We start from the raw sequence: 18,155 nt of genomic DNA, 5'->3' as shown, positions 1-18,155 counted from the left end.
TAATTATAATATTTTATACAAGTATAAAGTAAATATAAAAATTAAAATTGGAATAAATTAGTATAATTAGTATAAGTCTACTTTTCTCCAATACGTATGGTTTTTATTTAAAAAGTCTGTCATAAAAAAAAATATAATTAATATTTGAAATGTAATATGTAACTGTTATTCATTAAAAAATATTAATTTTGCATGTACTATTTTTTACGTATTACACAGTAAAAAAATTTATGTTAAATTTAACAGCTGTCGCATGTCCCAAACGGTCCATAGAAATTTTTCTGTTAATTTAACATATTAAGCATATGTTAAATAGTTAAAATATTAATGTAACATTATTATAATATTAATATAGCATATGTCACGAGATCACATAGAGAAATAAGTTGCTGTTACATTATAGAATAAACTCAACATTTTTTTTGTCAATTTTAATAGATAAATTCTGTCACTGATAACAAAGAACATTTTTAATGTGTAAAATTAAAAATACGTGCACATTGTGTTACTTTTACACTTTTTTTCAGTAATTCTAATAATTTAATACTTTACTTGAATTAACACGACAGAAATATGTTAAAGTAACAACAAATGTGTTAAATTTTAATATAAAAATGTTAACAAGAACCGATTTTAACATAAATACAAAATGTTTTTTATTGTGTAGATACTACAGACGCACATTTTGCCGAAGTTATTTATTGTTTATTTTTTTATTTTTAAAAATAAATTGCAACAATAATTGTATAAATAACCATTTATACAAATTATCATTTGCTAATTCTGCGATAACAGTTTCTCACGAAGTTGATGACCACCTCAAACAATATTTTGATAGATATGATTGTCGATTTATTTTTTTTTTTTAAGTAGATAACGTAATATTCTTTAACATTACAATTACAGTAAAAATTATGTAATTTTTAATGTCTTATTAAATGTTTTTTATAATAATATTATGTAAAAAGTTTAGAAATAAGTTTTGAAAATGTTAAATGTTATAAAATCTCATCATTATAATGTTGTATTAATAATATCTTGCTTACTGGGCAATCTTTTTTTCTTTCGGCTTTCTCTCTTCCTCTTTCTTTTTTTTTTCTTTTTTCTTGCTCAAATTGAATGCATCGGTATATATTAATTATATTTTTATTACTGGAAATATTACAGCATACGTATATACGAGGACAAATCTATTATTGCTTAACGATAATGTAATTAATATGTAATTTTTAATTACATAAAAGCAACGTGAAAAAATTGTTTATAAAGCAATTTCTTTGTGTTCTAGCAGACTAGCAATGTAATACAATGTAAAATTAAAAAATTATTTAAAGAAAAAAAAATGAAAAACCTTATTTGTATGTTTTTATTATGTCTTATTTTTTTTTAAATAATTTAATGATTATATGCTTTTATTTTATAAGAAAAATTTAATTTATTTTCCCACTTCTTTGCCAAAACCTAAAGCATGTGAAAGAAGAAAAATTGTAAGATAGAGCAGAAAGAATAACTAAAAGTAAGACTGAAAATGAGTATAATTAGATGCTAAAAAAGAAGATATAGGCATTATATAAGATTAAGGCATTATATAAGATTTATAAAGTTAGATTATAAAGTTGGAGCAATATCCAAAAAAATAGATAAGATATAAATGAATTATTTGGGTGGTACCACGCAAACAATTAAATAAATAAATTATATGAATAAATAAATAACTTAGTGGGAAAACCCAGTCATTCGAAGTAAGAATTATAATAGTAATTTAAGTATAAGATTTAAGTACAAAAGGCATACTTAAATAAATAGAGGTAAAATGTGTTAAATATTAATACACACATGCGCACATACATAAAGACCCATGAAATAATATAAAAAGTAATATTCATTAGTCGATCGTGAATATACAGTATAAATTAACAAACAAAAGTTAATATTAATGTTAAAATAACTATTACTCTAAGCAGTTCTGAAAATTTAATGGAATAAAATGCTTAGGAAGGCGACAACTAATCCTAAACGGAAGATCATTGATATTATAATAGAATATTAACATATGGATTGATATGATCGTGATTATAAGCATTATTAACAAGTTTGGCTATGGCGTCATCAGTGTACTCGATATTAAAAATTTCGTGTTTTTCAATGGTTTTTATCTTATCAAGAATTATTGTTAGAAATTTGTGTTTTGAGTTCTTTGAATCTTTTAAAAGTGAGTGTGTACGACTGGGGCGCCCAAACTGAGGCTGCGTAAAGTAATGTGGGTTTAGTACACATTTTGTATATTAAAAGTTTAAATTTTTGATATACGGAGAAAGTACAGATTGCATTGTCATCAGTGTAAACTGCTAAATGTGCGTTATCTGATTTTGGGATATCATTAATAAAAATGTTAAATAAGCTGGGGCCTAGTATTGAACCATAAAAGTTCTTTGTTGAAGATAATTATAAATAATTTTGATAAGATATTCTGGAAGATTGATGTTTTTAAGTTTAAAAATTAAACCATGCCCCACACACACACACACAGAATCAAACGCCTTTTTTAAATCCAGTAAGATCATGACAGAATGTTTATTTTTGTTCATTTCTATTGAAATAAACTCTAAGACTCGAAGCAGTTGCAAGATGGAATGATACTTCTTAAATCCAAATTGTTTGTTAATTATTACATTATTTATTAATTTGGTTTGGACATGGTGCTTTGTTGTTAGGTAAGCGTTTTATAATTTTATAAATATTAGAGTGATAGAGTTGATATTAACTTGAGGTAAGGATTTATCGAGAATTTGTATGTAGTTATATATTGACCTCATTTTTATGGTGAGGGGAGGGAATAGGAGCTATGATGCACTGATTAAAAGTTGTCTGCAAGAGCTCTGGCTTTGTCTTTGGAGCTGTAAATTATATTGCTATCATACATTATAAACAGTGGGGCAGTAGTTCGTTTACGTTGGAGCGTTTTCATGGTATGCCAAATGTTGTAATCTTTGCTGGTTTTTATATATACTTAATTTTTTAATTTTATTTTCCCAAAATTGCATTTTAAGAGAGCTGACTTTGTTTTTTATTATATTATTAATGTTTCTGAATATTTTGTATTTCCAATAGCCCATTCCAATAATTTTTTGATACTTGCGTCTATAACAATTGCGCAACTTATTATAATTGTATAATTTAGCTCGGTATTATTTGCAATTTTAGTGTCATAAAATTTACGAATTAGTTTTTTTTGGGAAAAAGATTTTTTTAAAGATTTATGTAGAAATTTTTGTAATTCAATAATGTAGTTGTTAATTTGATCGCGGGAGTGAAGATTATAAGTGATTTTTATTAGTGTTGTCCTGATAATTATTCTAATTTGTTTTGATTAAATTTTTTTAAAATATAATGTATGTTATCAAGCTCCAAAAAAACTGGAAAGTGATTTGATGATAGATCTTCAATGGTATAATAATTGTGTATGAAGGGAAAATTTTTGACTAGGAAAAAATCTATGTTAGAAGGAGTCTACCAGAAGCTTTATATGAAATAAACTTGAATGTATTAATGAAATATTATTTTTATTTATATAATGTAAAAGTTTAATTCTTCTCGCGTTATTTGTGAAATTGTTTCACTTTGTATGTTTGACATTATAGTCTCTACCAAGTACGATTGGAGAGCAAATATCTTTAAAAACATCATCCAACAAATCTATTGGAAATTTAATGGATGGAGACAAATAAATAGCTCCGATAGTTAAATTAATTTTAGCTGAAATATTAATCAATAATACTTCTCTTTGGAAAAGAAGGCGTTGGTAAAATATTATGTTCGAGTTCTTTAGCAAAAATAGTCATACAAAGGTCCACTCAAGCCACTTCTTAAATTATTTTTTATATGTTCTGTATATTTTAATATACAATGTTTTGACGATGTTTATTTGACACATATTAACATAAATATGATGCAGAGAACTCGTGGGCGGAGCATCTCTGCGCTTTTCCCTCCACTCCCTTCCTGTAATTTTTCTTAACTCTAAACCAACCGATTTTAAATCGCTACTTAGCTACAATTTCAAATCGCAAACTCACGTGGTATAGTACAAGCATGGTCATCATTTCGCTCTGTAAGCAAGGGGGAGGTCTATTAAGCTGTCTAAGCCAAATCAGAATGAAAAAAACAATACATGGAAATTTTTTGCAAATTATTTGCTTTTTTTGTTGTTAAAAGTAATTTTTTTGCTGCAACCATAAAAAAATACAAGCGGCTAGATAGCTTAATATTAAGCAATCCAGCTATTTGAAAAAATAGCATATCCATACATCACAGCAAAAAAAAAATACATCTCTAATTTTTGCTACTTTTTTTTACTACTCTTGCGATGAGTAAGATGTGCAAATAATGATAAAAAAATTAACGAGACCGAAGCTACAAGAGTAAAACATATATAAAAATCCTTTAGCAAAATTAGTTGCTCCCATCACAATTACATCGTATTGTCACTTAATTTATTTGCTCTCGATATGTGCTGGTCACAAATTTTTTGCTTGCGAAATAAGATGTGCAAATAATGATAAAAAAATTAATGAGGCCAAAACTATGAGAGTAAAGTCCTTTAACAAAATTAGTTGCTCCCATCACAATTACATCGTATTATATCAGTATGACTGGTATTATTTTTTGATTTGTAATTTTGCTGGTGCCTTTTGCAAGACCATCAAATTCTTCCCATTTTCTGTTTGGTCGCTGGCATATGGCAGTATAGTGCCCAATACCTTTGCGGGGAGTACTCATGTATCATATTACTGCACATAATTTTCTTTTTTCGTTTTTTTTATTTGTTATATATTTTGATAACTCCTGTAACGTGTATCATTTTGTAGCGGAAATATTTATGAGTACCAAGTTAAGTCTGTAATAAACATATATAAAAATTTTATTATATAATATTTAAACTTTTTATCTTTATATTTTCCTGTATACCTTATTTTCAAAAATTCTCTGATTTTTGTCTGTGACAGATGCTGCATTTTTGTTTATGTAAAAATGCTTCTTCTATTTCGTTTAATTGAATATTTTCTTCCTTAAGTGATTTTCTTTAATAAATAACGTCTGACATTGATAATTTAATATATCATTGCATTCGTTTTTGCATTTATTGATGTAGTATAGAAAACTATTGCTAATGAATTTTAGTAATAGTTCCTCTACGTTACTCGTAGTCAATTACGCTCTGTTTCAATTGCTCATTGTATGCAACAACTTTTAGATAGCCATTATTTCACTTCTTTTTTTATAGGCTTCATTCGTGATGCCACGCAGATACAGATATTTACTTATGCTTATACAGATTATTATTTTTCTACTAATTTCACTTTGCAAATGGTCATTTGATGCGTAATCGTTTGGTGGTCGCAAATTTCGTAATTAAAACGTTTGGTGGTTAATCTTGTCGTCGAATAAAATCCATGCGTATTGCGTTCTTGGAATATTGGTTCTATCCAAAATCGTTTTTTACTATAATTTTTCCGTTTTTGTAATTTATAATATACATATTGCAGCTAAAGTTGCTTTACGTTGTTTATCTCTTTCATATAATTTTATAGTATGTACACTCATTAACCAAGTATGGTATTTATTTCGGAATGACATATTTAATATACACATACACTATATGTATACTACAAATATATGAATAAAATTTCACGCTATGCTCCTCTTCATGAGTTTTTCACTATCCAGCGTCAATTTTGATCACGTGATCTGTCTGAAAAAGTACCTTTACAGGTTGTAATGAGGATGCCCGTGAGCCGATGCCGTGAGCCGATGCGTTGTGGTTAGCATGAGTCTCGCGATGGTGATGTACCAGGGCTTGTATTCCGTTCCTGCCCCCCGACAACTGTCGGTTCGGTATGCTAACGACGTTTGTCGTTTGCACTATCAACAAAGATGAGTTGAGGCTATTCCGAAAATCTCTTATACCGACATTTATCGTTGCAAGCGACAATCTTCGCTACAGCTTGGTCGCTAATATACAGGCACAATCAAAAGTTCAAAAAGATAATTTTCAGCCAATAGTATGAAGGTTTTAGGAGAAAGATTAAACATTCACGTCAATTGTAGAAAAGATGGATTCGCAAGATACGTAAGTTTAAAAAATATATGATAATATAAATATGCACCTTCATATAGTAACGGATCGACGAATTCTATTCGGTATAATAATAATCAAATAATTAGATACTTAAAAATGTTTTTAACCTCTCTTTAATGTCACATTATTTATTTTATCGTAACACATTTCATACAGCACAAAGTGTCTTAAGATTGACATAACTATATATGTAACATATATGTACTCTATAAATAAATTTATATTAATTTGCATATATATTATGTTTATTTTAGTACACATTCAAAGAAGAAAAATCGTTCAACGAGAACGACAGCTATGCAATATGAAGAACTTGTAAGGTATATGGAAACGCATTCTGATTTTGCATCATGCAGATATGTAAGCAAAGAGGGAAAAGTTCATCACGCCCAGCAGTGGGAAAATGTTGCAGCAATGCTGAATGCATTGTCGAATGGCTCGGGAAAAACAGTGGCAGACTGTAAATAGTATTCAATTATATCAATTATGTAATATTATAATCGTGTCATATAATATTATAGTCGTATCGTATTATTCTCGCACGCACAATTGGCTTTCTACAAATTCCATATCGTAAGAAAATTAATTTATTTTTTGACAATTAATATAATAGTATGTAAAAATCGAACTTGCAGATTTCAGACCAACCATGTTCGGCATTTTACAATCTCAACATTAGGATATGAATATTTGCGTTTGAAACAAAATCGATCACTGATACAGACATTAGAGAATTACAAGCTACTCCATATTTGGGTACAACGACAGTCACGTTATTCAATAACTTCTAAAGGTATTTTCACACGTTTACATCATAGAATAGAGTTTACAGTTTTATATAGAACGTAAATTTTTATATACACATGGACAAGAATAAAATAATTTTAATTACAATTATAATTAAAAAAAAATTTTAAGTAATTGGCATTTTCTTCTAATTGTTTTTCCTGCATATACAAAAGTTTATACGAGAGAAAGAAAATGTATTTTATTAATAGTTCTATATATTTATACATGATTATATATGTAGGCCATTTTTGTCAAGCATTAATGTATAGATTTTTAATACACAAGTATTTTTTTGCAGAAGTTCTAACAAACAGCGCTTCGAGCAAAAGAGAAATTTTACATCAAATCATAAATAGTAATAAAGAGAATGTGATTCCCTTGTTAAAGGATTATTGTTACAGCTTCGGATTTCATTTCAACGATTCCTTTTTTCTTTATTTACAAATATTACTAAAAACCTGGAATCCCACAATAACCTGGAATCCAACAATAACCACTTCGAATACAGGTGTAAATAAAGGTAAACAGTATTAAGTAATACGTATTTGGCATAATTTATTATTTGCACACATATTTTTATATGTATGACTATTTTTCTATGACGTTGAGTGCAAATTTAATACTTGAATCTTTTCTAGAGCTACTTATCTGTAAAAATGAAGTTGATGAATTAAGGAAGAAATGTAATACAATTGTTGCGCAAATGGAAGATAAATCTATGTTGAACCAATGTATCTCTACATTATGGGAACACGTAAGTCATCAAGATATTCTATAAGTACAGCTTCTTACAACATAAATTTTAAATTTAAATTTCTAGATCACGTTTTACTATTATGAAGTATTCGTTATATTAATGGATCTCATAGGAGATAAAGATATAAAGAAGAGAAATTATCTCTACTTCTTGCAGAATTATACTCGAAGCGGGTTATTTATAATTTTTGTTTACAATGGTGTTACGTCCGGCGGGGGTTTTAGGGAGCGTATGAGCGGAATGATAAAGAAAGCGAACGAAAACGAATATTAATTTAACTCGTTTATTTTAGGTAAAACTAATCTCATTCGGGCCGGGATAACTGTATCCGACCTTACTGGTCTGATTTCAATTATTACGGGCCCTTGATAGCCCGATTGGAGAGGAGTGCCTTGATTGAAGGGCACGATCGTCGGCCGTAGATGGTCCGGCGTTAGCGGCAGCCTCGTGGGGAGGCGGCGTTGGCGGTGTTGGCGCGCGAGCCGAAAAAAGCTTCCGAGGTGTCGGGAGAGGTGCCGCTGGCGCTCTGACTAGGCCCTGAGAGAGTGGAGGCAAGAATACCCGCGGGTTGAACACTCCTCCGGACTCGTATTCGGCCTGGAGCCGCTTCAATTGAATATGGCGTCCGGCTCGCCGTGATCTGCCCATTCTGAACGCAGTAATGCCATCTTTATAATTATCGTGCGTAAAACGCGTGGTTCGATATTGCCAATAAATGAAGATGGGATAGGGATATCTTTATTTCGTGAATAATTTAACCGCTTGATCGCCTTACAATTAAGCTGGCACAAAAGATTCGCACGGAAATGCTCAGGCGATCAGAGAGAGAAAGAGAGAGAGAGAGGGTCAGCGTCCGATCCCTCTGAGGTAACGCGAAAAACGCGCTCTCGCAGGGGAAACCGGGGTGGCCGCGCTATCGGGGAAGACGCGCGGACGTCGCGAGTCCTCCCGATGCGCGAGCGAATCTTACTCTCCTCCGTAGAACTCTTCACTAGGCGAAAAGGGGAAAGAAACCCCAAAAAAATAAATCGCTCAGAATTAGAAATAATCACTCACTTTATATATAGAAAAAAAAAAAAGGGAAACAGCGTTGAACTCTAGCATCTTTACACACTTTTTCTTACACTCGCTCGCAATCGGATCTATATAATAATAAAATAAAAAAAAGAAAAAAACGTAAGAAATGGTTAGGTGCGGAAGTTGCCGCCTCGATTCACACAGATTGAGTATGAAACTACAGAAATAATTAAAGATCGAAATTCACTATTTTTATTCTCACTCAAACGGCTAAGTCCGGAGTATAATCTTGCGGAAATAATCAAAATCCGAAATTCGCAATTTGATTTCACTCTCGAACGGCTAAAGGCGCTTTTTCATGCTGCGAATAATTCGCTGCGAATTGCGAATTGCAAGCAGTTGCGAATAGTTGCGAATAGTTACGAATTGACAAATGTGAAATCACGAATAACACGTTAAGTGCAAACAACTATAAGTAAAATAAAAGTAAATAAATATTGAACTAATAAACAATAGTTTAAATATATTTTTAAATATTTATAAGTATAATTAATCTGTTTAACTAGGTACAGTCTCTTAAATTATGGAAAATTTGATTCAGGAAGATTGGATAACTAATACCCAAAACAATTTGTTAAAACATACTGTAGAAGTAGTTTATAATTATTTATATAATGAAAGAAAAAGAAAAGCTCTAGCAGCGTTATGTACTATTTTGCACTTAAAGAAGAAAAGGAAATACCGTAAAAAGAAATATTGGGTTGCTCCGCTTTTTAAAGAAAGAAAAGTCCATGGATTTTATCATGCTATTTTGCCTATACTTAGATTAGAAGATTTAAGATTTTGTAATTATGTTAGAATGTCAGCAACGCAACTGGAAAATTTGTTAGTTTTAATTGGCCATGATATTTATAAACAAAGTTATATTAGAGAAAGTATTGGTGTTTCTGAACGTCTTCTTTTGACTTTAAGGTAATATAACTTAATCTTGTTATTGTAAAATTTTCATTAAAATTAAAAAATATAATAATATTAGAAAACTTCATTTTATTAATAAACATTATTTTTAGATTTCTTGCTTCTGGAGATTCCATCTCCTCAATGTCTTATCAATATTTAGTTGGTGTTACAACTGCTGCAAATATTATTTCTGAAACCTGTCAAGCTTTATGGGATAATTTGTTGCCAATTGTTATGACAATGGAATTGAGTCATGAAAACTGGTATAAAATTTCTGAATGTTTTTCAAATAAATGGAATTTTCCTCATTGCGTAGGTGCCATTGACGGTAAACATATTATTATCCAAGTAAGTAATTTATATAGTTATATTTAAATATTATATTTTTATAATTATGTCAATATAAAGAAAAGCAATATTATTTTTAGTGTCCAGCTAAAGCGGGGTCATCCTTTTACAATTATAAAAGTACTCATAGCATTGTTCTTCTTGCTATATGCGATGCAAATTACATGTTTTTGTTTGTGGATATAGGAGCATATGGCAGAAGAAGTGACGGAGGGATTTTTAAAGAATCTGAAATGGGTAAAAGATTTGAAAATAATGACATGCAACTTCCACCACTTGCATCTATTTGTGAAAATGGAGACAGTCTCCCTTATTGTATTGTTGGAGATGAAGCATTTCCTCTGAAGCCTTACTTATTAAGACCATATCCAGGGAAATACAGTGTCGAACATGATAAACGTATTTTTAACTATCGTTTAGGAAGAGCTAGAAGAGTTATTGAAAATACTTTTGGAATTTTGGCTAGCAGATGGCGTATTTTCCGAAAACCTATTATACTGAGTGTGGAAAATAGCATGAAAATCGTTCAAGCGTGTGTATGTCTACACAATTGGTTACGGATGGCAGATTTACTTGAAGAAGAAAACATACAATATATAACAGAAGACATAATTGACCATGAAGCTGAAGATGGCTTTGCACTTGCTTTTCGAAGGACAGAATTAGAAAATTCAACAGCTTTTAGAGAAATGACTAATGCAGGAAACAACTCCAGTACTAGAGAAGCAGTAGAAATTAGAGAAAAGTTTAAACATTATTTTAATAATGACGGAGCCGTTGAATGGCAAGAAAATAATATTTAAACCTATATATTCAAATTTTATTTTGTATTTGCGTACGACTATTTTTTTGATTAAAATATATTTTTTAGAAATTATAATTTTTTTTTATTCAAAAAATTATAAATACAAGTTTTACATAGTAAAAATAAACATTTAATTTAAAAACAGTCAATGTACATGCAGTTAAATAATAATAATAAAATAATGAAAATAATTATTAATTTATATTATTTTCAATTTTATACAACAGTTCATACAATTTGAACATTGCTGTATTAGCCGTTTTGGAATCAAGTTTCCTTAATTTTTCATCCATCATTAAACAAAATTGACTTATTTCATCTCTTTTAGGAATTTGTATTTCCGGTTGTATTATTGTAGGTGCTGCAATAGGCTTTTCAAGAGCTGTTACTATTTTTTCGATATAATCAGTATTTGTATTTTTTGCACCTGTAAACATTTATTACTCTTTAATTAAAAAATTGTAATAAATTATAATAGATAAGATGATTAAATACATACGTTTTTCATGTACATTGTTAGTATCATTATTACTTTCTGAATCTGAATTATTACAGGTAGAACTGTGTGACATGGTTCTTGGAAAATTGTTGATTGTTCTAAAAATATAAAGTAAATATAAATAAATATATTAAATATTAATTAATAATTCATATAAAATATTCATTAATCTTTAAGAACACGATATTCGAGAATCCCGTAAGAACACGTATAGCATACGTACGCTAAACCAAAAATTGTATAATTGCTCAAAAAAAGGGTACTCAAACTTTTATTTAATAAATAAAAGCATGTGTTTAGAACACGACTAAACATAAACCAGGTATAGGTCAGATAAAGGCTACTAACCTAAAAAAAAAATACCCAAAGACCAAAAATTGTAGCGCGTAGTGCACTCTATACGCCACCCGTGTTCTTTAAAGGTTAATATTGCTTTTCCTTACTTTTTTATACCGAGGTCAATACTTTCTTTTATAAAACCCATTTGGTCCATAAATCTCCATGGTTTTTTTTTGTGAGCAGCTTGTCCACTTTGTGTTCTTTCTTTTGATAAATACACTCTATACGTGTCTAATAAATTTCTCCACTTATTTTTAAAATAAGCAGCAGTGTATTGTGCTACAAGAATTAAAGTTACATTCATGTACCATGCAATTGGTCTTTTTAATTTTACAAACAATATAAATAGATAACATTTACATAAGACAACGAGACATAAGACGTCTTAAAGACGTCTGTCTTAAAGACGTCTTATGTCCCGATTTTGGACATTGTGTTGTCTGGGTAAGGTACATACGGTTTTCTTTATTGGGATTAAGGATCTCTTCAATTTCTTCCCATAATTTATTCTTTGCAGCATTGGTTCGATCTTTTGGAAGGCAATCTTTATAGTTCCACAACGGTGGTCTTTCTTCAACTGCTGCAATAAGCATTTCTTCCATCGACAAGTTTTGATTTAAGGAATCTCTATTTTCTTTATTAAATTCAATGTGTTTATTAGTTTCATTTAACTTAGTACGATAAATTTCTAATTTCTCCATTGTGTCAATAACTTCATTACTTTCTAAAAAGTACATAAAAATAAAATAGAAACTTAATTTTTTATTTCATTAATTACACTTTTATATATATATTAATACCTGTTTGAGGAAAGAAAGTTACATTATCTTCAGTTATAAAAACTTGCGTAAAGTTTTGCACACAGTTATGTAAATATATGTTTTCAAAAAGTATATATTCTAAGCACAGACCACATTTGTAAAGCTGTGGCTGGAGAGAAAATTATAGGTTAAAATTTTTAATAACAAACATTGATTTTAATTTCAACATATTAACATAATACGATATATAATTTGAAATACCTGTGAAAAACTATTTGACGCCATTATAACTATAATATTTAATTTTAGAAGTTTTATATTAAAAAATTTATTATCATAGCAATCCAATCTTAATTTTTGCGAGTATTCGTTAAAAGCAGGAAAAATCCTGCGAACAACGAATATTCGCAACGAATTACGAATGCCCACGTGACCTACCATTCGCAACGAATGTTCGCACCATGAATTTGCGCCTTAAGTCCGTGATCACAATTTCAATTCTCGCGGAAATAATCTAAGTCCGAAAAGCAATTCTATTAACGACACGCTACGTACTCTTGTCAGAATCAAGAAGGCAAATCCGGGTTTCGCCCGAAAATATCGCCTTATATACTTCAAAGTGAGGGTAATCGGGGGTGAAGAGCTATGAGCGGCGGGTCGTAAATTACCTGACGCCTGTCAATTATTCCTGCAATTAGTCAATTTTTGTATCTGATTTTACTTTCGTCAGATGGGATTCTGTTCCCGCGCTCATATTCTCCACTTGCGCGGCACGGGACTATCGCCCGCTCTTTTTAATTGAACGAATTCCTAATTCTAGTTTTTCACTACGGACTTCGGGATACGACGCTTAGCGACCACGGAGGTTCCGCGTGTTCCTCATCGCGCCCGGAGTCCGTTGAAGTCATTTATCGTTAATTAAGGACGCTCGGCCATCGCTGCCCCGCGCCGAATACTTCCCCACGATTGCGGGTGCACAGCCACGCGCAACAGTAGAGTCCTGTCCCCTTTCTGATGAATCATTATCGAGTTAATTTGATTAATTAACTTACGCGGTTTATTTTAACAGTCTGGGGCTGAGGTGCCTCAGAATGAATCTGCAAAAAAAAAGGGGGGTCGCTTCCCTTTGGAGATTTTACGCTTCCTTCGATAATTTGTTTATAATTAGCGTTTTAGATTAAGCATGCGTGCCATCCGTATGGACCGCATGCTTACAGCGCGTGATACCCTGGACCCGGTGGCGCGTGAACGTCAGCGCCTAGCCACCAGGCAATACGATTTTCGGCGCGATGCTCCGTATGATCGTAACGGACGGCGCGAATGATTTAGCCGGACGTAACAATATATTGTATTTCATTACAGTTGTTTTCAAAAGCTGAAACTGATCGTGCGCGAAACATTTTAGAAGAACGACGGGTTGATGTAGAAGAACGACGGCTTAAAATGGAAGAAAGAAAATTAATGATTAATAAAGCACATATAGAAGTGTTAAATAAAATGCACATCATTCTCGAAAGTCTTATACGTGAGTCGTGAATGAGATTCCTGGTGAAAATGTAAAATCGGAGCGTAAGTCGAATGTAAAGGGAGAGTAATAGAAACGTTAACAAACCTTCTAAAGGTGATCCATGAACACTTCTTGTTTATGCATACATATTTGTTATAGATCATTACAATAGATGTTGTCAAAAGGATGAAACATGTATAGTTAACTTATATTTTTATAAATAAATATAAAGTTTTACAGTTTTTTTACCCTAGATAACATGGGCTAGAATACTATTGCTTGCATGCTACTGTAGTTAGCATATTGATAGATAGTTGTTAAAGCTTTTATAGGAAACGTAGTGGAAACAATTGGATAATGCAAATATGAACCAACAATACGCCAAATATTTTGCATTTGTATAAAACTACTGGTAGAAGACTATTAGTTTACAAGAGTAAATAATTTATTAATTATTTTTACCATCAATGATATATAGGTCAATAATTAACAACTTTTGCATAAAAGTTCAAGCCTATCTTCACCTGAATACATTTTACGATACTATATATCGATATTTATTCACCTTTCTAAGATTACAAAAATGATACATTAAAAGTGGCTTATACAGCCTCCTCCAAGCGATCTACATTCGTGCAATTGTATACTTTTTCGTTAGAAAACTTTAGAAGTATATTGTTGATGAATATTAGTAAACTTTTTGCTTACTAAAGTATTTCAGTATATTACATGATATAATATATCAATATTTATTCACCTTTCTGAGATGACAGAAATAATACATTGAAAGTGGCTTATATAGCCTCCTCCAAGCGATCTACATTCGTCCAACTGTACACTTTTTCGTCAGAAGATTTTAGAAGTATACTGTTGATGAATATTAGTAAACTTTTTGCTTACCAAACTATTTCAGTATATTATATGATGTAATATATTGGTATTTATTTACATAATTGAGATGACTTTGAAGAATATTTTCTTAGTCTTCTACAAGTAAGATACGATTGGCAGAAAATAGTATTTTTCTCAATTTTAAGTAAATTTTGTTCTAGAATATTCTAAAAAAAGCACTACAACTTATGATGTTTTTAATCTCAGTTCCTACACAGCCGTGATGCTAATCACAACGGAAGAAAAGCGAAATTTGTCACGAAAATCGCGCAAAAGTTTTGGTGAGTTATCGAAAAAGCAACAACGATTACGTCATTACGCGAAGTTTTATGCGACTGTAGAAGTTAGTAGTCAATTGTGTAAAAATGACTCGATGGATGTTAGTGAATCGGACAATGGTGATGAAGATAAAACGCAAAACGTGCAGTATTTAAAAGTGAATATCGAGCACAATAGTGACGATGAAAATTGCATAAATAATGACAATGGAAATTACATTTCTAGGGATGATAATAATGACACTTCTTATGATAGTTGTAGTTGAACAAGCGTCGTGCGTTACGAAAAAACAGCAATGAGAAGTGAGGAGTGGGAATGACAATAGGCATGAATACCGACACATTTCAATTTCAAGCCCAAAATTACAAATCCTGGACAGGACTGATTTATTTCGTCATTTTTCATCGAAAATATTTAATAAGATGACCTATCGTAGATCATCTTTATAGCATAATTATAGCATGATATAGGATGAGAGCAGTTTTATAGTATTGATCTACAGTAGTTTATACTACTTAGTACTTATTTATATAGTTATATAGTTACTTATATAGTAGTTTTACCCCTCCATATCTCTCTCACTAAACTAAATCAGACTAATACTCATATTAAAATGTATATTTACCCTTTCAATTTTGACGAATTTCTTCAGGCCTAACATTATCATTAACTAATATTAATAATTTTATATTTAATGAATTTAAAATTTTAATTGGATACTCTCTAATATCATTTTATTTATCTCATTATTATTTTCAATCCTTGGAGGACACACGAGTGCAATTTGGGACAAGCAAAAATTGAAAATCTTAAAAATTTTGTTTTGAAAACCGCAATTTTTCTCTATGTTAATAATATTGTTGCACCATTTGCGACACTTAATGAATATATATTACTTACCCCGATGAACTCTTGCAGAAAATTATGCAACAGTAGATATCTCTGGAAATACAAAATTAAGTATAAAGTAACTATTATAATAAATATGTTACAATAATATTGTAACAAGTGCAAAAATTTTGACAAATTTCTTAAAATAGTACGTTGTCAATTAATATTATTTAACAGAATGAACAAATCCTACATAAAAATAAAACCTCCAATAGACGTCCATTAGACGTCTGCCATGGAAGTTCAAACTTCCAGTGGACGTCCATCAGACGTCTTATATAGAGCCATTAGAAATCCACAGTTCCGCATTGCGTACGTCTATTAGACCTCCATTAGACGTCGTCAAAGAGGTCTATTAGATGTCGTGTGGATTATTAATAGAGGTTTCACGGAACCTCGATGGATGACTAACGGATGTTTTGTGGATCATTAGTAGAGGCTTCATGGAGCCTCGATAGATGATTGACGAACGTTTCATGAATCATTAGTAGAGGTTTTATGGAGCCTTGATGGACGATTGACGGATGTATCGTGGATTATTAGTAGAGATTTTACAATACCGGATTACACGGCTCTGTTGAGCGGCAGTGGTGACTCGCGCGCGTTACAAGCTGACGACCGCTTGAAATTAAATTTCGCGAATACGGGACAATGAACGAACGGATTATTTTACGTACGCGAGAATTCTCCGACTTGTCTACGCTCTATTCTGCGTCGTTGGTGGACGCCAAGAAAACGTAAGCAATCCACTAGCTTGTTGGGATCACTCCAGTGCACGTAATCGATCGCGTTATTATTTAATGTCACAACGTTAGGTAATCCTTTTTCAATCGCAAATTTATCATTTAACAAGGTGCAATTATATATTTATACTTATATCCCTTGTCGCTCAATAATCGACCGTGTGAACAATGATTTCGTTTATGCGCGTCTGTAATCAACAATATGTTTTTAAATATTCGTTTATCGTTTTCCGTGTAGAGGGAATCATTGGGATATCTCTTAAAGATCAACTCGTAAAGACCGGGTGTGCCAACGTATCGCAAGCGATGATAATTACGAGCTCGGTCTAATGAACTTTGAGACTTACAACACGATTCCCAACGTAAATGCTTCAAATAATAAGTTTTACTTTGATGAAGAAGACGTGGAAATTATGATTCCCGAGGTATCGTACGTAACTACAAGCCATAAATGAGTTTTTGAAACACACAATGCTGAAACGTCTAGAATGCAGCTAACGATGATGATGAAAAACATGACGATGATAGCGTCACACACATATTGCGCGGTGACATCCCAATTGAAGACAACGATGTCGATAAAGACAGCGGTGATAACGATTTCCCGATAATACTTCGCGCGAATTACAAATACGATGAGGAGTGAGATAATATGCGCCTATAAAATAAATTTTAGCAAGCCCAACAATATTGGATCGTTGCTAGGATTTTCTTTACATCGTATATTAAAGCCGCGAAAATGGTACAAATTAGACTTATCAATTAATATTATCAACGTAAACATTATTCGCATAAAATGTAACGTGACTTCGAGCGCATACAGTAACGACAAACGCGTGCATACGATACACAAATTTTTGCCAAATGTGGCACCAAGATATAAGATCTCGGAAACAGGCAGATCATTTATCTGCTGATCACCACACAGAGCATTTCGGATTTGACGATACGCGTCGTCGATCAGCATGTTCAATTGCTTAATTTTCGAGGAGAAGAAATCATCGTCAGATTGCACGTACGACGATTACGACGATAACGCTTGTGTAGGCGCTGGGATCTGTATGAATTTTCGTTATTGCAACGCACAACCAAACATTCGTGGGCTATCAGCTTGAGAAGCCACGGTACGTCATCTTTGCTTTGCAGGCTGGTCGGAAGAAAGTCATGTTCGAGAACTCGAGTCGATTCGATGATTGCAAACTGACAAATGTAAAACTGTATCTGAATTCGGAATGTTATCCGTATGACGATATGAATCTGGATTTTGATAAAAACAGATAGTCAATTCTGTACGATATGTAGATGCGTTTCTGTAAGGACTATTATGGGTATGATAATCTTGAGCCGAATCAATCTGTCGCGAATTTTCGGCAAAAAGGTCCGTTTGTGATTATCGATTGTTCTCGACAAAACGAATCAGTCAAGAGCGC

General features: G+C 31.6%; 3 protein-coding genes across 9 annotated transcripts; 2 read left to right on the top strand and 1 right to left on the bottom strand.

Moving 5' to 3' along the window:
- Positions 1-1,086: 1,086 nt before the first annotated feature.
- On the top strand, positions 1,087-9,382 carry LOC118647686. Of its 3 annotated transcripts, XM_036293050.1 has the most exons (6): positions 1,087-6,130; positions 6,394-6,599; positions 6,775-6,932; positions 7,227-7,448; positions 7,567-7,682; positions 7,749-9,382. In XM_036293050.1, exons 2-6 carry the CDS (start codon positions 6,490-6,492, stop codon positions 7,956-7,958), a joined length of 816 nt encoding a protein of 271 aa, XP_036148943.1. In that variant the 5' UTR covers positions 1,087-6,130; positions 6,394-6,489; the 3' UTR covers positions 7,959-9,382. The 3 variants fall into 3 exon arrangements, with proteins under 3 accessions (XP_036148943.1, XP_036148944.1, XP_036148942.1); XM_036293051.1 differs by having other exon boundaries at positions 1,087-6,599; positions 7,978-9,382; XM_036293049.1 differs by having other exon boundaries at positions 1,087-6,599.
- LOC118647685 (putative nuclease HARBI1) lies at positions 9,082-10,881 on the top strand. Of its 2 annotated transcripts, XM_036293046.1 has the most exons (4): positions 9,084-9,188; positions 9,269-9,674; positions 9,773-10,010; positions 10,091-10,881. In XM_036293046.1, exons 2-4 carry the CDS (start codon positions 9,286-9,288, stop codon positions 10,811-10,813), a joined length of 1,350 nt encoding a protein of 449 aa, XP_036148939.1. In that variant the 5' UTR covers positions 9,084-9,188; positions 9,269-9,285; the 3' UTR covers positions 10,814-10,881. The 2 variants fall into 2 exon arrangements, with proteins under 2 accessions (XP_036148941.1, XP_036148939.1); XM_036293048.1 differs by having other exon boundaries at positions 9,082-9,674; positions 10,197-10,881.
- A 229-nt stretch (positions 10,882-11,110) lies between these two features.
- Positions 11,111-12,853, bottom strand: LOC118647728. 4 transcript variants are annotated; one of them, XR_004964901.1, is made up of 6 exons: positions 12,676-12,850; positions 12,454-12,583; positions 12,111-12,377; positions 11,784-11,932; positions 11,315-11,412; positions 11,111-11,242 (listed from the first exon to the last, which is right to left on the bottom strand). XR_004964901.1 is itself a non-coding variant. In XM_036293162.1 (6 exons), exons 1-6 carry the CDS (start codon positions 12,697-12,699, stop codon positions 11,204-11,206), a joined length of 579 nt encoding a protein of 192 aa, XP_036149055.1. In that variant the 5' UTR covers positions 12,700-12,853; the 3' UTR covers positions 11,111-11,203. The 4 variants fall into 4 exon arrangements, 3 of the variants coding, with proteins under 3 accessions (XP_036149055.1, XP_036149053.1, XP_036149054.1); XM_036293162.1 differs by having other exon boundaries at positions 11,768-11,932; positions 12,111-12,233; positions 12,676-12,853; XM_036293160.1 differs by having other exon boundaries at positions 11,768-11,932.
- Between the last annotated feature and the right edge of the window lie 5,302 nt (positions 12,854-18,155).

The sequence above is a fragment of the Monomorium pharaonis genome, chromosome 10 (genome assembly GCF_013373865.1).
Source record: "Monomorium pharaonis isolate MP-MQ-018 chromosome 10, ASM1337386v2, whole genome shotgun sequence".
Taxonomy (NCBI): Eukaryota; Metazoa; Arthropoda; class Insecta; order Hymenoptera; family Formicidae; genus Monomorium; species Monomorium pharaonis.
This window is presented reverse-complemented; position numbering and strand designations above follow the sequence as displayed.